The sequence below is a fragment of the Echinops telfairi genome, unplaced genomic scaffold (assembly GCF_000313985.2).
Source record: "Echinops telfairi isolate 266 unplaced genomic scaffold, ASM31398v2 ScPeMD7_7400;HRSCAF=8409, whole genome shotgun sequence".
In the NCBI taxonomy this organism is placed as follows: Eukaryota; Metazoa; Chordata; class Mammalia; order Afrosoricida; family Tenrecidae; genus Echinops; species Echinops telfairi.
Window position 1 is genome coordinate 2,204,970 of NW_022111300.1, and position 24,475 is coordinate 2,229,444.

At 44.4% G+C, this 24,475-nt stretch overlaps 1 protein-coding gene across 2 annotated transcripts in view; it reads left to right on the forward strand.

Moving 5' to 3' along the window:
• DLGAP1 (DLG associated protein 1) overlaps positions 1 to 24,475 on the forward strand; it is a 931,603-nt gene that overhangs the window by 480,762 nt on the left and 426,366 nt on the right. For both annotated transcript variants that reach the window (XM_030887282.2, XM_004702880.2), the window contains exon 3: positions 4,687 to 5,720. In XM_030887282.2, coding sequence (XP_030743142.1) covers positions 4,758 to 5,720 — 963 coding nt within the window. In that variant the 5' untranslated portion in view covers positions 4,687 to 4,757. The remainder of the gene's footprint in view (positions 1 to 4,686; positions 5,721 to 24,475) is intronic.

Below are 24,475 nucleotides of genomic sequence, written 5' to 3' on the forward strand. Positions count from 1 at the left end.
TTGAGTGGAGGCCCAATGTCCTTCTGCTACCTTAATACTAAAGCTATAAATATAGGCTCATAGATCTATTTCCCCATCCTCATATAAATATATTTGTATATGTACATGTCTTTATCTAGTCCTCTATAAATGCCCTTTTCCTCCCAGCTCTTTCCTCTATTTCCCTTGATTCTCCTCCGGTTACAGTCCTCTTTGAGGAGGATCGTTCAGGGCCTTCCGTTGGCTCCATTCTCTGTGTGTGAAGAAAAATCAAGAACAGCAGCTCTAAATAAAGATAGATGCAGAAATAAAAAATGAAATAAGGACTTGTCAGCTTTGCAAGGTTATTTTCCTCCTTGTCAGCATCTTCTAATGTGCGGTTTGTTTTTTCCTTGGGTCTAGGAAATTACCTACCTTGAAAATTTCCTCCTCTGTGCTTGATTACTCTTGCTGTTGTCATCAACTCCATAGCAATGCACTGCTCCAGGTGCATTTCACTCGCTGAACGAATCTCACAGACAACATTATAGTCATCAAATTTGCCAAGCCAAAATTTAAGACATATGATCTGATGGTAGAACTGAATTTAGAAGGACAACAAAAAATAATTTTGAAATCATATTGAATAAAGAAATAACAAGCGATTATCACGGTAGTCATAGAAACCCCTGTGAAGGCATGTTGACCCACACTTCCAGGCCTGCTCAAAAAGCGAGGTGTCAAAGGCAATTTCCCTTACTATTTTCAGAAATGTTTTATAGTCACTTAAAATCTAATTCAAGGGCAGCTAAGGGCTGCCTTATCCAAAAAGGCATAAAAGACAAAAGTAGTTGTTCATCTCTTCTATGGCTAAGTTATGCTCTTGGGGGTGGGTGGTGACAGGGGATGGTGTTGTCGGCATGTGGTCATCTTTTTCTTCTTTTTTAAAAATTTTATTTTATTTTTTTAATCATTTTATTAGGGGCTCATGTGACTCATCACAATCCATACATACATCAATTGTGTAAAGCACATTTGTACATTCATTGCCCTCATCATTCTCAAAACATTTCCTCTCCACTTAAGCCCCCGACATCAGGTCCCAAAGCATTCCTCAGCCCCTTCCCATGATGGAGGCTCAGTTCATGTCTGTAGAGATGGTCTGGATCACATCACAGGTGGGAGGAAATGGTGTTCCTGAGGCTACTTATAAAAAAGAATTAAAGAATGACTTAAGAAAATAGCCCAAATGAGGATTTAAGAGTCGAGAGAATGAGAAACAAAAAACGACAGAAATAGGCCCACTGAGCCCTGGTGGTATAGTGGTTACTAACTGAACTGAGATCCATATGGTTGGCAGTTCAAAACCACCAGCAGCTCTGCAGAAGAAAAACTGGGCTTTCTACTCCTGTAAAGAGTTACAGTCTCAGAAACCCACAGGGGTCTCTATGAGTCAGCATTGACTCAACGGCAATGCGTTTTGGTTTGTCAGCACAATTAGGGTTTTAGAATATCTATCTCTACTCTTCAGGAATTCACCAAGTGTGTTGCTTTATTTTATGGTAAATAAAAACTGGCATCTTTTCATTTTAAAATGATCAGAGGGTAGAAGAGAGTGGATAATTTTCTGTAGAAAGGACCTGGGTGTTTAGTCATTTATTTGACCTTGACCAGAAAAATAGGTTGAGCACATAGAAATGACTGGGACTGTGTGCTGCCATTTTTACGTGAGCTAATTTGACCTCATTTTAGAGCATGAAAGATCTTAGAAGCCTTTTACAAAGTTTACGTTAAGACACAGTTTTTTGCCCTCTTAAGAAAACACACACGTGCTCACATCCTATACAAGCAGTCCCTGGACTTCGAAAGAAATTTATTCTGTGTGTCTTTAAGTCTGATGTTTTTCAGTAATAGGAACAAGGGCATATAATTCTCTCCTTTTTCTAATGCCAAAAAAGTACTAATTTTTATTTGTAAAGAGAAAATCAATAATTTAGTGTTCTTTGGTCCTTGAAAAAAAGCAAAAACTGGATGCCAGGGCTGAAAAAAGTCTTGGCCCTCTTGACTCCCTGTCTTCGGTGGTTTCTTTCTCCAAGCCCTCCGAGAGTGTAGGCTGAGGCAACTCCCGAGCAGAGAGGCCACCTCGGTAAGTAGGTTCATGTCAGGACACAGAGGAAAACGCATGGAAGTCCCTGAGAGAGAGAAGAAACCATATTCCTAGGGTCCCTATCTATTTGGCTATAAACACTCCAATCTCTAGTTGATCAGGCCAGCATCCCATGGCAAGACACAGCAGAGTGGGGGTTGGAAGACAGGTCAGACTGGCTCCAGAGCCTGGATGGTTGCGGCTGCCCCACTGCTGTCCTAGACAGCACACCACCCACCCTCCCCGTTAAGAAGGCACCCGGTCAAGTCATCAGTAAGGATGACTGCCGTGTGCATGTTGGAAATGAATAACTAGGTTCTTAGTGAGCTTTGAAGAGACTTGGTGGCTTAGTGGGTGAGGAGTTAGGAGTAAGAAGTTCAAATCCAGCAACTGCTTGCTCCTTGGGAAAGAGATCAGGTTGTCTGAAACTCTGAACCATTGGCAACCTCAGAAAGGCCAGCAAGCAGCAATCCTCTATTCTCTAGAGTGCCTGTGAGTGGGAAGCAACTCGATGGCAGTGGGTGTAGTTAGCTGTACCGCAGTGTAAGCAAAGGCCTTCCCTTGATTTAAAGACTGCACACGCAGTCAGGGCGATTATGAAGAAAATCCATTACAAGTAGGTGTTGGTTTAGTTATATGAAATTGAGGGTTGTTTTCATCTGGGTAGACTAGAGAAACAAATCCATGGACACACATATATGTATAAGAAAGAGAGTTATATACAAGAGCAACTGAACATTGAGAAAACATCTCAGCCCTGTCCAGATCAAGTCCGTAAATCCGTTATTAGCCCATATTTCCGATATCAATCTATAAAGTCCTCTTCAGACTCAGGAAATACATGTAATGACACCAAATGCAGAAGATCACAGGCCAGTGAGTAAAAAGTCTTTGGATCCAGTGTCATTGGAAACATCTCTGCGCTGGCAGAGGTCTCTCTGTGGCTTCTCTGTCTTCCGAGGTCTGGTTGCGTCCATGTGGCTTGTCTTCTGCAGTGTCTCCCAGGGAATAGCAGAGAGAGAGAAGTGTCTCCCGCCTCCAAGGAGGAAGTACCAGATTTCCCAGAATTCTCAAGAGAAGGTCAGGCCCACAGAAGTCTCATTGGCTAACTCCATATTGACAGCCTGGACTCCTACACTCTTAATCCTTAAATTGACATCAGAATAGGAGACTACCACAAGGGTAAATTTACAAAACCTGAAAGTACAATTGGATGTTACCTGGGGACTTATCTACTGAAAGAGCCCACTTAAAATTTAGCCACACTATGTTAGATTTACAGAAATTATCATGTTACATCATTGATATTGATTCATTATTAATGACCTTAAAAAGACTTCATTTGCTCTGCTTTTCTGCAAGTAATTATCATCTTACGTGAAATGCTGTTCACAAATTGAAGATAATTAAATATCGATATATGATTAAAATAATGATGTACATGTTTTAGTAAATATGTTTAATTTATGTATATGGCTCTTGCCAGTTTCACATTTGATTTAGCAAGAAAAACCTACATGGGCCCCAGGGGTTTCCAAAGAAAAGTTTCAAGCATCATTTCATATTGTTTTATACATTGACATGCTATCGTGAATAACCATAAGACATTTTTTACCATATTCCTAGTGGATTTTTGTATTTGTTTTTTTATTTTTAATTCATATTTGAAAGGACCTGTTTTATAGAGAAAGACTTTCTTTTGCAATGGACTTTTCTATCTAAATTAGTTTGCTGCCCCAGTTTTGTTTAGAAACATGCATGACCCCCTTCCAGAGTCTTGGGGAGCCCCTGAGTGGCACCCATGGAGAAGCGCTCCATGACTAGCTGAGAAGTGGGCAGCGCAGTCCCGCCTTCAAAGTCCTGCGGAGCATGGCTCTGGGGTCGCCATGATGGGGACATGACAACTAGCACCCACAGCAGTGGCTTGATGCAAACACACCCAGCTGCTGACAGAAAGTTGTTGATTCAGGTTCACTCAGAAGTGCTTTGAAAGACAAGTGGTCTGTAAAGTCAGCCATTCTTTCAACTCCCCAAGGAGTCTTTAGGGTCTTCTGCTGTGCTTCCTGGTGAACTCACCCTGCGGACTTTTCAGTCAGTGGCCAAGCGCATTCACCAACGAAGCAACCCCCTCTCCCCTCATCCCGCCCCCCCCCCCATTGCCTCATCAAAGCCCCTAGGTTCCAGCAATGCAGGTGGAGTCCACAGGAGGAGCAGCTGCCCCGCCTGTCAAGGGTATGGCCAAGTCCCAGAGACACGGGGCCCCTAGCGTGTGTTATCTTCAAGGTTAACGTCCAGTTCAGAGTAAAACCAACAAAGGAAAGATATATCCAGTTATTGGAAACAGGGGAAAAGAGGAGACTTACTCTTTCAAATAACTTATTGTTTCCTCCTTCGAGTTTAATAGCTGTTGCACCTCTCATGTTCCCGTCCAAGCTGTGGAGTCAGCCCCCCTCTCTTCGCCGCCCCCCCCCAACACCCTCTCCCCAAACCGTGTCAGCCCAGCAAGAAGAGCAGCAGAGAGCACCCCACGCTTGTACCCAGGGGAGTGCTAACCATGCCCTTGCCTCTTCTTCTCTCCCCAGGTCCGTGGCGGAGAGCGCCCGGGACGCTGACCAGGGGGGTCCATGACCCCGGCGGGGGCCGCCCATCAGCAATGAAAGGTTTCGCGGGCAGCCGCAGCCATCACCACGGAGTCCCCTGCGATGCCACCTGCGATTCGCTGGCGCATCCCTCGGACCGAAAGCCATACCTGCTGAGCCCGGTGGACCCGCACCCGGCCGACCACCCCTACTACACGCAGCGCAACTCCTTCCAGGCCGAGTGCGTGGGCCCCTTCAGCGACCCGCTGGCCAGCAGCACCTTCCCCCGGCGCCACTACACCTCGCAGCAAGAGCTGAAGGACGACGATGAGTGCGCCCTCGGGCCGCGCACCCTGGCGGCCAAGGCCAACCGCCTGCCGCCCAACCTCCTGGACCAGTTCGAAAGGCAGCTGCCGCTGGGCCGCGATGGCTACCACACCCTGCAGTACAAGCGCGCGGCCCTGGAGCACCGCAGCGACAGCCCCGGCCGCATCCGGCATCTGGTGCACTCGGTGCAGAAGCTCTTCACCAAGTCGCACTCGCTGGAGGGGCCGTCCAAGGGCAGCCTCAACGGGGGCAAGGCCAGCCCGGACGACACGCAGCCCCTGCGCTACAGCAAGCGCAGCAAGAGCAAGGAGCGGCGCGCCGAGCCCAAAGCCCGGCCCAGCGCCTCGCCCGCGTGGTGGAGCTCGGACGACAACCTGGACGGGGACATGTGCCTCTACCACACGCCCTCGGGCGTGATGACCATGGGCAGGTGCCCCGACCGCTCGGCCTCGCAGTACTTTGTGGAAGCCTACAACACCCTCAGCGAGCAGGCGGTGAGGACCTCCCGCAGCAACAACGACGTCAAGTGCTCCACCTGTGCCAACCTGCCAGTCAGTCTGGAGGCCCCGCTCCTGAAGAAGAGCGCCTGGTCGTCCACGCTGACGGTCAGCCGAGCCCGGGAGGTTTACCAGAAGGCCTCTGTGAACGTGGACCAGGCCCTGGTAAAGGCGCAGTCCAGTCAGCAGGAACGCTCCTGCCAGTACCTCCAGGTAGGGCGTTTGGGACTTGAGAGATGCTGGGAAACGGTGCTGGCCCTCATGCAGTGCCCTGTTCTCCTGGGTGGTTGTCTTCCAGCATGAATTGTCTGTGTGAATGTAAGCAAACGATTTAGCAGCTCTGTGATGAAGTGCGCCTGTCAGAAAACAGGCCACGAAACAAGCTAGTTTTCAACTCCATTTGAGATAGTAGGCATAAACGCTGTCCACAACCAAACCCACTGGCAACAAGTCAATTCTTATGCAGTGAGACCCCACAAGTTTCCAAGATGGTGCCGGTAGCTGGTGAATTTGAACTGCTGGCCTTTCAGGTAGCAGCCGAGCTCTCCAACCACTGCACTAACAGGGCTCCTTACTTAAAGGCACCCACCCTAATGCCATCAAATGTGGTCCAACATATGCAAGTCTATCTGGGTTTCTGAGACTGGACGTCTTCACCAGAGCAAACGGACTCATCTTTCTCCCTAAGAGCCAAAGATGGGTTTGAACCACTGACCTTTAGGCTACCGGCCCATAGCTAGCCCAGAGTCACCAGGCCTCCACACCTACGGGAAAGGAGTTCTTAATGTCTTGTGGGCTTTTTTTATTACTTGTCTCTTCTTAAGGGATCATAGATGGGCAGGAGAAGACAGGGGCATCTACCAGAATTTTAAGACAAATCTACCTTTTTATAGAAGTAAGCCAGAAATTAGAATATAGAAGTAAGCACAGAAATCAGGAGCATGCCCTTGGCCCCGAGGAGGTGGAGATCCAGCCAGTTTGGGGACTTGACAAGCACAGCTGCAGAGACCAAGGAGGACAGAGAGGAGATGGAAAAGAAGGAGGCAGCATCAGGGCCATAAAATATAATTAGTGTCAACATGTAAGTCCCACACACATCCAGACTCAGGCAGACTGCACCTACCCTGCCACAGCCTCCAAGTGTTTCCCCTCCTGGCCACCATACAAACATAAAGCAAGGGAGGGGGAGCATTGTCCTTCCTCCCTCTAATATTCTAAAGTCCCCCTCTCTGGAAGAATGACCCTTATAGTTTTGGTTTATTGGGTATTCCACCCCCCTCCACTTCTCCCCTGCTCTTTCCATCTTAAAAACAAGTAGGTGAGGGGGGTTATTGGAATACAAAGGTGCAAGGCCATCTTTCCCCCACTCATCTTAAAAAGAAATGCCAAGAGCAATCCTTTCACTGAAAGTTTATCTTGTCTCTCTCTTTAAAACACCTCTTGACAGAGCTGACTTATTTGTGAGTGCCACCCAGAAGTCCTGAGAAGATGTCCAGTGGACAGTCTTCAAAACAAGTGCTAGAACCCCCTCTCCCTAGACTTCAAAATCTGCCACCAACCTGTGTGAAGTTTTCACTCGCAGCACATAATGATGGGGCATTGCCCATTGAAGTGGGCACTTCCTACCTGACTGTAAGGCTGATACATGTGCTAATTAAGTAAGCCACAACTGTAGCGCTAGAGGGATCCAGCGAGTCCGACCTCCCTCTTTAACTAATGAAAACCGGAGTCTGCGTAAGGAAAACGATGTAAAGGGTTGCTCTGAGCCTGTGAGGCAGAGCAGACCTGGAACCCATCTCTTTGCTTACAGAAATGGCTAGGGTGGAGGTGATCACAGAAATTCTGCAAGCTCATAAAGTATTCTGATAAGGACGCGTGTCTTGAAGAAAGGCTGAGCAATAAGTAGATAGACGCCATAGAATGCATCTCTCACATTCTGTCTGCGGAGGTTCGGTGATTAGGAGCAAACACAAAACAATTTTTTTCATTGTCCTATGATAAGTCATGGTCTAGGGAGGCCTGGTGGCACCACTGAGCAAGCATTAGACTGTTAACCACAAAGTCGAAGATTCACATCTACCAGCTATCTGCTCCCTAAAGATCGACAGCCTCAGTGACCCAAAGATCTGGTACCCCAATCTAGCCTACTGCATCTCTATGAGTCGGAATTGACGCAGTCACAGTGGGTTTGGTTTTGGTTTTAAGTTATAGTGAGATTATATAAGAGATATTAAGAAAAGAAATGCTAGGATGTAGGACCATGGGTGTGGGACAAGGCTGTGTTAATAAGAAAATGATTTGACTGGGCTTGCATACCGTTCGCCCTACCTTAATTTCCTCGTCCTTGTGTTAAACCTTTTTTTGGAGCCAAAAACCTCAAAAAAATGCCAAGAAGTGTAAAGATAAGACACGAAAGATGGAAACTAACAGTGGGTGAAGCCCTAATACCTACACGACACTGTAAATAAACATTTCCCCATTTATTCCATTTAAACCTCATGATAATCCTGAAAGTCAGGTATAGTAAAACTCTGTTTACATAGGCGAGGAAACTAGAGCTTAGCAATGCCTAGAATTTAGAGCCTCATGGCCAGTACACTGCAAAGGCCAGCCTTAGACCTGGGTTGGTCTGATGTCTAAGGGGCGCTTCAGAATCAAGGAATCAAGGGCAGGAAGGAGTGGTGAGGAAGGCGACAAAGATCTTTTGAGTAAATACATTATTAGTAAAATGCATCCATACCATGAGAAGAGATCTTGAACTAGAAAGGAAAGATTTAACACTGTAGTGTTATTAGCTCTCATACAGATTGGTAAATACTAATTTCAATTCATTTGCCTTCATTAAAGCCAGTTTTTTAAAAATGAAACCAGGAAACGAAAGGAATAGATAACCACTCACATCGGTACTTCCCAGCTAGGGAAATAAAACACTGATGCCATGAAACACGCATACGCCTTCCTCACTCCCATTTCCTTCCTTCCTCCCCAGAGTTGGAGCTTATCTGACTTGGTTACCCAAAAGGCTGTTGTTTTTTCATCCTGAAATCAATGAGCAATCGAAAGAGATTTGATAAGTTCTGTACAACCCTGGGCAATAACCAGCCCTGAAGGAGCCCAGCTGGTTGCATCCTTTAAACATAAACTGAGCTCCGAGCCGCACCGTATGTCATGGACACATATTCTCAACAACGAGCTCCTGTTCTGTGCAAGGCTTTCAGACGGAGAAGAAAGTCTATTATGTCCTAGACGCCATTGCGGTGGCCTAGCAAACGTGAATGGAGAACAGTGTGCTCCCTCGCTTCAACCCCTGTGCTAGAGTGGAGGAGTTCCTATTGAGAGGAGGGAGGAGGACGGGAGTCCTTCTGAGAACAGCGGGGCTGGCCCTCCAGCTCTCGCCTGGCTTTAGAGGAAAGGGCCAGCGACTCCGTCATCCTGGGGACGCTCTTCTCAGGAAGAGATGGCCCGCCATTGCCTGCCCCTGTGCAGCGATTTCATGGATAGGCGCGTGCTTAGGAAGAAATTGTGCAAAAGAGCGAGAGTTTGGTTAGTTTGTTTCTCCGTTGCACTGCCTTAATGACTGACGAGCATTGAAACTGGATTTGCACATGGGTTTGATTTCAACATGGTAAGTTTTAGGGGATAAAGAACGGAACGTTAATAAGAGGATTCTGTGCTCTGACGGCTGGGTGCCACTAAGGAGTGATCGAGCCCGAAGCCAGCCTGGCAGCATTCTCGGCCTCCTTCCTCGGCTAGGAAACACGAGGCTGGTTCTAGCGGTCAGCAAACTGGCTTGAGACCCAGATGTGGCTCTCTCGGTGTGGACCTGTGGTTCGGAAGTAAAATTGGACATTTGTAAAGGATGTTATTCAGATTTAATTTGTTTGTAAAAATACATCTGTAGCTCTTAAATAATTTTTAAATTGTTGTGAGGGACAGGATTGGCTCTTCTATCTCGAAAGTTTGCTGGCCCCTGGCCTAGAAGGTCTAAGGTCTTGGTCCACATTTCTAAGTTACCCCTGACGAGTGCTAATGAGAGTTATAAGGCCTGTACCCTCCTTACTAAATACATATCTACTACAGTGGCTGTGATTCAAATGGTAGCTAATTTGTTCTTTAAAATGCCTTGAGGTGTTTCAGAGTTGAAGAAAGTAACATTTAGTTAATTTGGATTAAATCACTTACCCAAAGGAACACAGCTAGAATGTGGGAACGGGGGAGATTGAAAGAGATTTTCCACCTTCAAAGGTTCTCTTTTGTCCTTCCATCATGCCCACTCCTGACCCCTGCAAGCACCGAACAGACATGGTCTATCGAGTACCTATTTATGCCAGAAACAAGATCGAAATGAGTACCCAAAACCACTTTCTAAGGGAGTCGTACAATGTATTCCCATTTTACAGATGGATAGTTGAGTCCCAAGAAGGAAATCACTTGCCCAAGATCACAGTTCAGTAGTGGGGGGGCGGGGGGATGTGGGGGTAGAGCTAAGACTCGACTCTGGATCTGATGCTTTCCACGATAGTATGCTGTAGAAATAGAGATCAACGCACTATTTTTCCATTTCATTAACGTACGCATTGGCACTCCTACATGCACATGTAGTTAAGAGTGCTTGGATATCAAATGTGACGCTCTGCAGAGGAGCAATACTCCCTGCCATCGAGTCAATGCCGACTCATAGCGATCGCCCCCCTCTCCCCATGGGTTTCCGAGACTGTAACTGTTTACGGGAGAAGAAAGCCCAGTCTTTCACCCGTGGAGCTTCTGGTGGTTTCAAACTGCCGACCATGTGGATCACAGCCCAATTCATAACCTCTGTCCCACCAGGGCTTCTCAGAGTAGCAACAGAATAACTAGTTAGGTCTCTAATTTGGTGCATGGCTGAACAAAGTTTAAATTAATACTCAACAATAAGGGAATCTAAATGCTAGCAATTTATAATGATCAGATAATCTCTCTTTATGGAATTATCACTTAGACGTAATTTAATTGAGGTCTTTGGCATAGTCATATAGAAAAATGATAGCGATATGGGCACTTGGCCTTTGTCAGCCATTGAGTGAGGAATTGAATGCTATAGTTTGAAATTATGGCAAGTTCCAGTTAATGCGCTCACTCCTAAGCTCTTTGTAGTTAATAAAAAATAAAAGGCTCCTCTTCGCCACCCCCACCCCCCATATTGTTATTTTTAAATGTCAAGAATCAGATGTCTGCTGTTTAGAACTGTTGTACTGGTGCCAGTGACTCTGTCAGGGCTTGGAGCAGGGACATGGATTTGAAGACATTAAAACTGTTTAATTCTCAGTTGAGATGTGGTTGGCTTGTATACATTTGGAATAAAGCATTTATGGCTCACCTCAGGGTAAGTGCTAAGAGTTAAATAAATAAAGTAGGAAGGGGTTCAGAAGAGTAAGAGGTAGTGGTGGTGGTTGTTTGGGTTTTGCTTTAAACGCTGGGTGCTTGATTCAGTATAGGTCTCTTTATGTAAAGCGTATTGTGTTCAACGACTGCCAGATAAAGCTGTTCAGAGTAGCGAGATTTTAGATTTCCAACTGTTCGCCTAAAAAAGATCCTTTGCAACCGTGGATTTTGCATTCACCAAGCAGCAGAAGCAGGAAAAGGGAAACAAACGCTCTCCGGTGGAAGGAGAGAGAGAGAGAGAGAGAGAGAGAGAGAGAGAGAGAGAGAGCAAGACGGAGACGGAGAAGAAGCCTCTCTCAGATATGAGATTTTAGCTCAAAATGATCGACCTTTTCAAGGCTGAATGGGTTTCTTCAGTTTGTGTGCAAGTTTCAAGAAATGGAAGGACTGACCAGGTCTGGGTACAAATCTTTTTCACTTTGTGTTTTGTGATGGTGTGTTGTTGGATTGGGTTTTTGCTGTTCTTGGTTTTGTTTTTCCTGGTGTGGGGGATAGTTTTTGTTATTGGTTGAAATAATGGCTGGTAAAGCTGAAGTAGCTCGGAACCTACCGCCTGCAAATGGAAAGAAATCAGGCTGAAACATTAGTTACAAGCCTGTTTTAACAGAGGCTGTGCAAAACCTAATGGACACAGATGATATTGTGAGGTGCTGTGAGAGGACGTGATGCATGCTAGTGATTGAAATGTGATCGGTCATTTTCCAAGAGAAGAATCTTCTATACTTACCCTTTTTGGGAAATATTAAAATTTCTGGGTGGTTTTGTTTTGTTTGTTTGGCTGATGGCTTAAATAAGAACACAGCAGATCACTGAAGAGTCATTTATAGCAATCTTGAAGCCAGGATTTGTTTTTTCACGGTAGGCACAACTATGTTTCAAAATTATGTTACAAATCATTTCAATCTTTTGGTCATTTGGGCTTTCCTATCCCTGCCTGAGTTTGGTCTCCCCCTTGTTTTAGAACAATTCAAATGATGCTAGTTCATTTTAAACTATTTTATGTAAAACTCATGACAGTGTTGAACTATCTTACTAATGACTCCAGCTACTGCACTATTTCCTTGCTGCCTTTTTCTTAAACTCATCAACCACAGTAATTGATGGATTTCTCTATTCTTGATTTAAATTGCCTTAATTGCCTAGTAAGTGAATGTCAGGAGGCATAATATATTTCCTACGTGGCTTTGCATAATCGCCTTCCTTCTCCCTGACCTTAGTAGCGATGCCCCTTTTCATTGATATAAAAACTCATCTTGACTTTAACTTTGAACATGGAGGCAGTGATCAGCAGCAGAATCTTGGCAATTCTCCCTCTCTGCTCGTCTATACAGCTTTCAGTCATGTCCATATCCAATTAATGGGAGGAAAAGAAATGGATAGTTGTCAAAACACGATGAGAAATGGGTCCTGAAAGACTCCGTTATACATAGTTAAGATCAAACTAAATAGCACAGACCTCTTGGAAGTTGGTGAAGAAATATTATTCTTGGTGTACAGTCTTAGACTTCAAAGGCTATTTTTAGCAACACCATAAATGCTCAGTTATCCACAGTCGGATGTTTCTGCCTAAACACATGTTTTCTGATCCCATCCAGTTCTCATCAACCAATTAAAGGTCAAACTCTGATTAACAAAGAGCCTAAGAGAAATATTGGCCTTGGCTCTTGAGCTGACCAGTGGATTTATTTCCCCATTTTCCTTAGAAGACATTTTTCTCAACTATAAACTGAAAACAGTAACCCAAGGTCTGCCATTCACTACTGTGTCAGAGAGAGAGAGGGGTCCAAAGCTCGCTCCTTGTGCGACCGTGGTGTCCTCCGAGTTTTCACAGTGACTTTTGGCTGGCAGGACGCAGTCCTCTTCTGCTGGAAGTTTGTGGGAGCCCAGAGATGCACGTGTGATGTGCCAAGCTGACTTAGGCTAGATGACAGTTTTCAACGTCTGGGTTTCAGGTCGAAAGGCAAAGGGTTGGTGTAAATTGTAGTTCCGTGGCAGAAAGCTTAGCGTCATAATACTCCTCTGAAATTTTAATTTATAGTCTTTCCCCGGGATGAAAATAATGTGCCCGTGTACCTGAACATGAGCCCCTTTAACTGTTTCCCAAGAGCATCTTCTGCTCCCCTGCCCGCACCCCTGGTCCCTAGTAACTACCATTTGAGTCCACTCTTACACAGGGAGAATTTCTTGTTCCTTTTCAGCATTTTGGGAAATGCATGCTTATGTGTCTTCCTAAATTCTTATTCTAAAGCTACCATATTATGATACAGGAGTGCTTTCATATTCTTTAATGAATAATTTATTCTCCCCCAATCCTATTTTCTCTGGTTGTTACTCAAAAGTAAGGATTTTGTTTTTTAATTAATCAGTCATCCTTTCACAGTTAGCAGAAGTAATGGGGAATGTCATTCACTTCCTCTGTTCCCTGCGATCATTTATTTGATTATCTGCTTTGTTAATGCTGTCTCTTGGAAGACTGGCAGCTGACCAAGGAAAGAGCTCTTCTGATCACCTGTTCTTTTAAATTTCCGTCTATAGAGACTGCCTTTTCTGAAGGTTGTGATTGTGTTTCTATTGGCTGAAGCTTAGCACTATGTCTGTCTCATCTTCATTTCCTTTTCTAACATAAAGAGACTTCTGAATATATTGGCAAAAGTCATTTTATAGCTAGGTATTTTCCTTTTATATAATTAGGTCACCATTGTCTCTCGACTGAAATTTCTACTCACTGTTTACTCAGACTTAAAGAACTTTTTACTAAGTTTCAGGCCTATAAGATGGCAAGTTGCTCCTGGAAGCTGATTGGGTGGAGTATAGATTTTCTGTAAAGCGTGTGTTTTTGTACATGCGCTCAAACACGCACACATGCACATATATGACCTCCAAGGGCATTCCTGCACCCATACCTCTAAGATGTGCAATTTGTACATGTGCTTGCTTGTATCTCAGGTCAATGGATTCTGATCCTTTTAAAATGTACTTCTTCACAAAACCCACCTAAGATAAATGCCTATGATGTGGGGAAACAGATTTCTTTTTACATAAATCACATGTTGAAATTTTATCACCTTGCATTAACAGTGATTATATTGACCTTGATCCCATCCGTCTAAGCTTGTTAGGGATGCATCCCTAATGTGAGGGCAAAGCAGGTTTGAGTCCCCTTAATGCAGAGATACCCAGCAATCTACTAGTCACTGCCACCGAGTCTCTGCCAACTCATAGCAGCCCTACAGCACAGAGGAGAACTGCCCCTGTGAGCTTCCAATGCACTGACTGTTTACAGGAGTGGGAGCCCCACCTTTCTCCTGAGGGGCATTTGGTGGTTTCAAACTGCTAACCTTGTGATTTTCAGCCCAACTCCTAACCACTGCACCACCAGGGTTCAATAGCCACCAATAGGAAAAGAAAACTTCTGCGCCCCTTATTTTTCTAACCCTTGTTGAATATAGACCTGCCAGATTGCTAATGTCTTGGGTTTCTGTCCAGGACTCTAAAACATAAAGATACATGATTAAAGAGTCATGCATTTGGTTGTTTTGTTGCAAAAAAAACAAAGGGCACTTTTAGATGACAGTCATTTTTACCCCTACTATGACACTGTATCATATATCATGTCGCACTTTTAGAATTATTAGAGCCTTCGTATTGACACGTCACCTGCAGAACCTGTCATTCATAAACTTCTCTGTACAACGTCAACACGGTTTCTTTCTACCAATCTAGTTCTCATCCTCTAATCACCTTATGAAAGAAATGTTTGAGAGTATTTAGTCTACCCACTCTTTTTAAAAGATGAGCAATATGAAACCTACAGAGATACCTTGACTTATACAAGATCATTCATCCATATTAGGGACTAGAATGCTCACTGCCGAGCTACTGGTCCTGTTATTTTCTCTTTATGTCTTTCAAAGCTATGAACAATTTTAAAGCACTTCTCTCTACTTCTACCTAACTTGTCCATCTTGACAAGGCACACGAACAAGAAAGAGGAAAAGAAGCAATTTTCTAATGAGATTTGGAGCAAGTTGGTGGCTTGAAAAACTCATGAGATGGAGACAATCACTAACTGAATAATTACCTTCAATTTGTAATTCTGTGAGTACAAATAGTAGGGTAACCATTTTAGTTTCTAAAACTAGCAAATGGGTGTGTTTCTACTGCTACCCGGTGGATTCCTGCTGCACCCTCATGGTTTCATTTTGAGTAAAATCACCCGGAGGAGAACAACTAGAACTTCGCTGCTCTGTGTTTGGATACATGTTAGTTAGACAACTACTGTTCAAAGTATAAAGGCAGCAGAACAAAAGGAAGGCCCTCAAGCAGATGGATGGTCACAGTGGCGACATCAATGAGCTCAAAAGGAAGAACCCTTGTGAGGCTGGCACACCACCACGCAGTGTTGCTGTGAGTCAGCGCCGGCTAAACAGCTCCGGCCAACAACGTGCTCAGCCTTAGGCAGCGATTCTGAAGAAAGCAACTGCTCTTTGGTGTCTTCCGCCCTTTGAGCAGCTGGCTCCCTCATCTGAGTTCAGTAGGAGGAGCATTATTAACATACGCTTATATTAGCCAAAGTCTAGATTAATATTAATATACATGGCATAACATGTAATAGATTTTGTGTTGAGACAATGTGACTAGATACATTCCATTGGGGCACCTCCAGAGAATCTGAGAGGAATAGGACATAGGAGATGCGATGGGCTATAGACTGATCTTTTCATAATTTTTCTATATTGACAAACAAAGGAAACAGAAAGATCCACTTTTAAATTAGAAGTGGGACATGATATACGATACAGTGTCATAGTAGGGGTAAAAATGACTGTCATCCTATCCATGCATGTAAGTTATGAATTCACTCTCCCTGCGCTCCAGTCAGTCACTGTTGGCTCCCAGCGACCCCGGAGGGTGTCCAAGACTGAAACTGTGGACAGGAGAGAAAGCTGTCTTTCTCCTGCAGGGCTGCTGGTGGTTTGGAACGGCCTATTCCTGTGGATGACCATTACACCATCAGGGCTCCACATCTAAGTTGTGAGGTGCCATCAAGTGGATTCTGACTCACAGCAACCCTCTGTACACCAGAACCAAAGACTGCTTACCTGCTCTGTCCCCACCATCACGGTCCTGGTTAAGCCCATTGTGGTCGCCGCCGTGTCCATCATCCCATGCTGGTCTTACTCTTTGTCCCTGGCCCTCGATGGAACCAAACACAATGTCCGTCTCTAGGGACTGTTACTCCCTGATAGTATGCCCAAGGTATGTGACACTAAATCTCACCATTCTCAATTCCAGGGAGCATTTTAGCTGTACTTTCTAAAGGACAGATGCGTTCAATCTTCTGGTAGTGCGTGGTACATTCATTATTCTTTGCCAACACCACAATTCAAATGGATGAATTTTTCTTTGATTTTTCTTTACTCACTGCCAATCTTTCACATGTGTAGGAGGCCGTCGAAAATGCCATTTCAGGCCCACCTTAGTGTTTAAAGGGATAACTCTACTTATTTACTAAATTATTCACAGGGGCTACTTGCAGCTTATTTGTTCAATGCGATATGTTCTTTAGTATCTTGGCTGCTGCTTCCGTGAGGACTGATTGTGGATATATGTAAAATGAAATCATTGATAACTTCAATCCTTTCTCCATTTATCATGATGTTTCTTCTTCGTCTAGTTTTCCTTCTGCTGAGATATCATCCATACTGAAAGCTATAGCCTTTCATCTTCTTCAGTAAGTGTTTAAAGTCCTTGTTTTCAACAAATAAGGTTGTGTCAATCTGCATTAAAATTTTTTTTTAAAACCACTTTGAAACCAACCCATCCCAACTCACAGCAACGCTCTGGGACCGAGTACAAGGGCCCGGTAGGTCCCCAGAGCATAAATCTTCATGAGAGTAGGAAGCCTCATCTTTTATCCAAGATGCAGCTGCTGGCTTCAAATGGCTGACCTTGCAATTAACAACCCAACAGGCAACCCACTGGGCCCCTGGGACACCTGTCTTCTGCACAGCATTGTGTTCATGACCTTCCTTCAGTCCCAATGTCATGTTCTGCTTCACACAACCTAGCTTCACGGATTATTTGCTCAGCATCCATATTGAATAAATAGTGAAGAAAGGATAAAGCGCCTTTCCAATTTTAAACCACACTGTACTTGTCTTGTTGGAATGACTGCCTCTGGGTCTATGTACAGAATGCACACGAGCACAATTAAGTGTTCTGGAATTCTCTTCCTGTGCAATGCTACACATAACTTGTTATCCACACAGTTGAATTCCTTTACATAGTCCATAAAACGCAGGTAAACGCCTATCTGGTAGTCTCTGTTGTCAGCCATGTGTAGACTAACATTTATGTACACGTGTGGCCATCTGTTCTTCATAGAATATTTAAGGCAGAGAGAGGTTTCCATGAAGTGAGGCCTTCTGCCATCAACTCGAGAGATTCTGATTGATCACACAAAGAGGGCGTGGTTCTGATTTGAAAGATCAATCTAAGAACCACACTTAACTCACCCAGCTCCAGGCAACTGTTATGCTCAGTTTTCCAACTCCTCCGAATCAGAGGAGTCGGATGGCAGGGAGTTGTGGGCTCAGATGATCATTTGTTGGCTGACTGAAGGGGGCAGTAAAGTCTAGTAAATAGAAACATGGAGTGCGCTCAGATGACTTCTTTGCTGGAATACTGCCTTTCACTCCCTGCATGACTTGGTCTTTCTTTACTTAATGCTTCCATTTGATATGCGTAAAAGGGGCAGGATATTATGACTCTGAGTTTGTTTCCCATCTCAGAAAAAAAGGTTAGTGTCAAATTGAGAAATAGAAAATATAGTGTGGTTATGTTTTCATTAACAATTCAGCAAATGTTAACATGTTTTACTGCTTCCTCCTGTGTTCATGAACCCTAACCCTTTTTCTCTTATATTTTACTCAATCTAGTATTTTTTAAGCCAGAACTAGGAGGAGCTTGTGTGATTCCATCATAGGGTGAAATATTTTCATGTCCCATGTCCTAACTAAATACTGGAAAGCTTATCTATGTATATGAGTGTGTATATATATATATATACATACATACATATATCCCTTTATATATTTTATTGTGATTCAGGCAAAAGTTTACAGAGCGGATCGTGAGTTTTGCATTCAACAATTTATACACATTCTGTTCCACTCATCCATTGCAATCTCAATGTACCATTGCTTAATACATCAAGTTTGGGGCTACATGTGACAAAATCAGGAAAGGCTGCTCTCCACGTGTGTGTGTGTGTGTGTGTGTGTGTGTGTGTGTGTGTGTGTGTGTGTACATGGAGGAGCACTGTAACACAGTGGTTAAGCATTGAGCTGCTAACGGAAGGTCAGCAGTTCACTCCCACCAGCTGCTCCCCAGGAGAAACGCTGCAGTCTGGTCCATGAAGATTTACAGCCTGGGAAGCCCAAAGGGGAAATCCTGTAGGGTCACCGTGAGTTATAATAGACTCCGTGGCAACAGGTTTGGTTGGGTTTGTACGGTCCATGTGCATGATATAAGACATTTGCCACTTCCACTTTCTCCACATGTACAATGTGGTGATAGTCAGTGTATTCGTTGTGTTGCATAATCATTCCTGCTAGCTGTTTCCGACTTTTCCCATTACCCTTCACAGAATCTCAGTGTCTGCTAAGCAATGAGTCTCCCTTTTCCCTCTCCTCCTGCCTGCTCCCGGTCACCACTAATAACCTCATGTCTTTATGTGGTTGCCTGGTACCGACAGGTCTTAAAGTGGAATCATACAGTGCTTTTCCTTTTGTGTCCTGATTGGTTTTATTCAACATGAAGTTCTCAAGATTCAGTCATTCTGTAACATGTATAAGGAGTTGCTCTTTTTGACTGGGAGTATCCCATTGCGGGTATCATGTTTTGTTTACCCATCCATCTGTGGATGGACATTTCGGTTGTTTTCATTGTGAACAGTGCTGCCGTGGACACGGGTGTACAAATGTCTGTATGTAGTAACCATAATGCTTTCCATCAAGGTCAATCCTTTGTAGTTCAGACTATGGTTCGGATTTTCCATGGCTCAATATTTATTGAAGGAAGACAATTTTCCTGGCCTCTTTAAGCTGTAATTATTTCAAACAAACCTGCTTTTTTTCCTCTCTCGCTCTTTAACACCTGGAGTCCATTAAGACTGGATTGCCTATTCTAAGAAAGTTAACAGGACAAGTTTCATAAGCAGCAACAACCAGGGGGGTCTGTTTTCAAGGAGACTTTTGCCACTGTCTTTGAGTCAATTACAGCTCATAGTGACCCCGTACAGCATTTCCAAGGCTGTAAATGTTTATAGGGGCAGACAGTCTCAACTTTCTCCCTAGAAGAAGCTGATGAGTTTGAACCACCGACCTTTCAGCTAGCTGTTAACCCTGGTGTCACTGTCAGGTAAACACCGGCCTGTTAAGCAAGTCAGTGATTCAAACCTCCCAGCAACTCCTTGAGAGGAAAATGGAGCCAACTTTGTGGGAGTGAGTTGTTCTGTTGGCTTAACCCGGTTCTCTGAGAAGTGTTTCCAGCCTGGCAACTTTGGCATGTATGAGTTCTTCAACCACCGCCAGGAGATGACAATAGATCCTGGCTCATCCTGTCTCTGCTTATGTGCAAAACTCAAGCTCAAATTCACGGCCAGTCGAGTTGAGTCTGACTCATAGAGACCCTCTAGGGAAGAAGTTCTGCTCACCCTGGTGTGTTTTGGAGACTAACTCTTTAGGGAGTACCAAGCCTGTCTTTCTCCCGAGAAGTGGCAAGTGGTTTTGAAATGCTAACCTTGCTGTTTGCAGCCAAATGCATAACCACTACGCCAGCAGGGATCCTTTGCAAAATACCTGACTAATCAACTTCATTCTGTGAAGCCAGTTCCATCATGCTTATAAGGCTACCTAAATTAACCCTGAGTAAGGAGTCCTGTGGGTGCGGCGGTTTCCAGTTGGGCTGGGATTCTCTTGGTCAACAGGTCGGAAACACCAGCAGCTGCTGGGGAGAAAGACTGGGCTTGCTACTCCATCAACAGTGACAGTCTCAGCTACCCACAAGGGGTCCCTGTCAGGCAGCATTCACCCAATGGCAGTGAGTTTGTGTGTGTGTGTGTGTGTGTGTGTGTGTGTGTGTGTGTGTGTGTGTGTGTGTGTGCGTGTGCGTGTGCATGTGCGTGTGTGTGTGTGTGTGTGTGTGTGTGTTAAATGAGTCCCAAAGCCAGTCCTCTCATGGGATCTCTTCTCCGTAGAACCTTCCAAAGCTCAAATGCCTTCATCTGCAGTTAGCACTTGCTTTCGTAATCTCAAGACTGCCCACCCCACTTGTTTCTTCATTGCTGTAAAAAACACAAATATATTTTTTTTAAAAACAACAACAAAACACCCCTCAGCATTCATGGGAAAAGTAGGCTACATTTGATAAAGTGACTTGTCTTCATTATGAAGAACTGAGCAGGTATTCTTGCCAATTGTAGCTAAATAAGTGGGTACGGCAATACAGACCTTCCTGTGGACAAAGTCAAGACCCCTGCTCAATCCCCTGGGACTGGCAGTCCACACTCATGAGGCTACATGGTAGCCCAAATTGCACGACGGGCCTTGGAATTGCTGGTGATTTGCCACCAGAAAGAAGATACAACGAGAGGTGTCCCTATAGGACTTTTCCCCTTAAAAGGCCCTTGAAGAATGCCAACTATTTCCAACAGGTGAATGTGCATCTGATTGTTTTCTCTCTATGACCATTCTGTAACTCAGTGGTGTTGGTGAAAGTAGCTGTCATGTGCTTGCGAATGTAGTCTGAGCTGTCTGAATACGACTCCCAAGTAAAACCTCCCCCACCCCCAGTCCCAACACTCCTCCAGCCTCTTAGTGGATTTCAGAGAGCTTCCTGTCCTCCCACCCCTTGGAAGTATTCCATGGCACACGGAGCTGACACTTTGAATCCAATTTCCTATAAATAGTTGGTTTTTCTGCTTGCTACCTTCTCTCTATGGCTTTCCCAAAGGCGGTGAAAGAAATCCATCAGAAACAAGAGGCTAGTTGTGCAGGGTTTATGGTGAGGCTTATGAAAAATCAGGTCCACAGGCCTCTCATTGTGGAGTAGGCTCCACTCTGCCAGATTCAAATTATGTAATCATTGCTTAGAAAATAAAATGTATTTCATGACAGATGATCTCATGAACTGAACAATCAATCAAAGACGCCGCTCATGCGTTTTCATGCTTCTTTAACAATATGTATTTTGTCTTCACTCTGCTTTAAAAAACAGTCCCAAACCCAGTTGTAAATCTAGATAGCTGATCCCTGTAGCTATTCCATGATGCTCCTCCAACCTAACCACGCTCACAACACGCTTTTGCTAACTGATCTGCCTTCTTTCTAATATCCTATGCTCCGCCTGTCATAGATAGCAGCGAGTGGAACTCCCTGGGCATTGTGTCCATGGTAGGCAAGCCCTCCATGCCTTTCTTCATTGGTCTTTAAAGAAGCTTAGAAGTCAGACGTGTGAGATTCATTACAGCCCTTCCTACTGCACCTCCCCATCCCCAGTACCTTCATGATCCAAAGAGCATTGGACTCAGCAATCCTCTCTCCTCCCCCACCCCCACCCCCATGCCCTGCTCTCTCTCTTTCTTTCTCTCTTTCTTCCTTTATTTTCTCAGTAGTGTAGAAGCCCTGGTGGTATACTGGTTATGCATTGGGTTGCGATCCTCAAGGTAAGCAGTTTAAAAACTGTCAAAAAGCCCACTCCTCAGGAGAGGGATGGCACTTCCTATTCCCGTAAAGAGCTACATTCTTGGACACGCACGGGGCAGTTCTGCCTTGTCTGACAGGGTCGCTGTGAGTTGGCATTGACTCGATGGCAGTGAGTTGAGTACGAGTTTATTGTGTAATTTGGGATGGAAGGCAGATTCAAGCTGTCATTGAACAGATGAGACCGTTGAGACACAGGGATGTGGACTGACATTCTTATGGCTCCCGAGAGTGGTGGAAGACCAGGGACATTTGGGAAGTCTCTTTTGGTTCCTCGTACCCAGCAGGTTGTTGTCCCTCCATCATGTAGCAAGAGGTGTTCCTTGAACTCCGTGTCCTGTATAATTAAGGAATTCTATTACTTGTCCTTCTCCCCGCCTTTTCCATTTCCCTTGGGCTTATTTGGCGGTGGCTGATACCCAGCACATGGATAACATTTCTAGAGATTGCATTTTGTTATACCTTTCTCCATGCCAATTCTCAGTGAACAAACTCAATAAATAGAACCAGGCAGCCAAAAGGACTTTAAAGAATATCTGCTGTGATCGAGGTTGTGAGCTGCTGTCGAGTCCACACCAGCTGTGGAGGCCTCATGAGCAAAAGGACAAAGTGTTGCCTGAACCTGCCCTGTCTTCAAGCTGCCAGCCTGTTGGTGCCACCAAGGGGCAGCAGCTTTGTCAGTACTTTTCACCACGAATGTCCTATGTATTGGTTAGCCCTCTGTCGGACCCATTATGATGTCCTTTTCTAAAATCAGGCCCTCCTGGTGATGTGGCTGAGGCAAGCACATCAAACAATGTTCTGTTGTGAGTCATGATTTTCAAAGGCTAATTTTAGGCAATAGATAAGCAAGCCTTTCTTCGGAGTCTGTCTCGGTTGGGATACTTCATTGAAACCTGCCTACCACGGATACTCTGTTGGTATTGGAAATGCTGATGGCATGACTTCATAACAATGTCCAAGGAACCACCAAGAATAAAAAGACAGGTGTGGAACAATCTATTTAGCTCAGTGGGGTTTTGCATTTCTTAACTATAGAATTATTTGCTCAAATAAAGCACAATATATAAAAACAGCCACTGGCACTGAAACACGAATGTTGTTGCTCGCTGCCAGCATGGCAGCTCCTGGCACATAGCAGCCCCGTGCACAACAGGACAAGACTGATGTGCTCTGTAGAATGTTCACTGGCTTATTCTTTAGGAGTAAGTTGCCAGGTCTTTCTGCCTAGTCTGTCTGACTCTGGGAGCTCTGCTGTAACCCGCTCAGCAGCGAAACAAGATGCAAACCTCCAGTGGCCGCTGTGTGGTGGCTGCACTTGACATGCATTGAGAGGAAAATCAAGCCCAGGTCTCCCACAGGGAAGGCAGAAGTTCCTCTGCTGCTCCCATGAAGCAAGTGCTTAAAATAAATAATAAATAACCCATCATCATCCTATCAATACCAACTCTTGGTGACCCTAGAGGCTGGAAGAGAGCCACCTCATAGGATTTTCAAGACTGTAATCAGTAGGATATTTATGATGTTCATGAACAATAGTGATTGTATCATGTACTACCAGAAGAACAAACAAATCTGTTTTGGAAGAGGTATAGTCAGAATGTTCTTTAGAAGTGTGGACAACAAGATTTTGTCTTACATGCTTTAAACATGTGATCAGGACCAGACCCTGAAGAAGGGTGTCATAGTTGGTAAAGAGTTGACTAAAAAGAAGAAGACCCTTAATGGATTGGCACAGCGGCTGCAATAATAGACTCAAACATTGTCATGACTGTGAGGAGGGTACAGGACCAAGCAGTGTTTCACTGTCGTTCTCTTATACATAGGACCACTAGGTGCTGGCAACCACTGACGGTGCCTAACAACAATAACCATCTCACAGCTCGAAGCCACTCAAGTCCCAGTCTTCCCACTGCACCATGTAGAACATCTTCTCACCTCCAGTTCAAGCTGTAGCCCTTTCAGAGATCGGAAAAAGAAAGGGGAAGGAGGTGAACTAGAATTCATGTAGATCTATAGAAAGTTTGTAGACCTACAGTCAGCATATATTTTCCTTCTTTTCCAGAAGTTTCTAGGGTAAGCCTTTTTTTTTGCCTTTTTTATTTGTTGGTATTTAATATATATATCATATAATTCTATATTTCAATCACGTCAAGTAGAATAACCCTTCTTATCCTCAGTTTATATGAAACAGCTCATCAATTTGATCACAGTCATACAGCAAGTAACCAGGAGAGCTGAGAGTTAAACCCACATCTCTCGAATCCCAAAGCGTGGGCCCCAACAAGCTGCCTCCCTGCTTTGTAACTATATCTTTTGGGGCTCTTTCCAAAGGACGGCTTCTTAATGAGATTTTACTTGAATAACTATGAGAAAAATAACAAACCATGATTAAAACATAGGATCGATTTCTATGATTGGGTACAAACCTAAATCTAGCTTGGAATATGTTTGAGCACAAGCAATATCTAAGACTCATTTCAAAGTCAGAGATGCCAAAGATTACATTGGAATACATTTCTTTCATGTAACATAAATTTGTGAAAGAACCCAATTTGTGAGCCCTTGCTAAGGACACTTTTGTTCCATTTCATTGTTTTATTGGTTCAGTAAGAGCAATTGTCGTGGCCCCGGGAGGCCACTGGCCCCAGTGAGATGATCACGTTGTTGAAATACAACAAGGCTGTTACTGCTGAAAGAGCCCAGTCGGACCGCTTAGTGTGGTTTCCTTAGTGCGCAGTTGCTTCTGCAAAACAGCAATTTCATGGAAATGATGAGGAA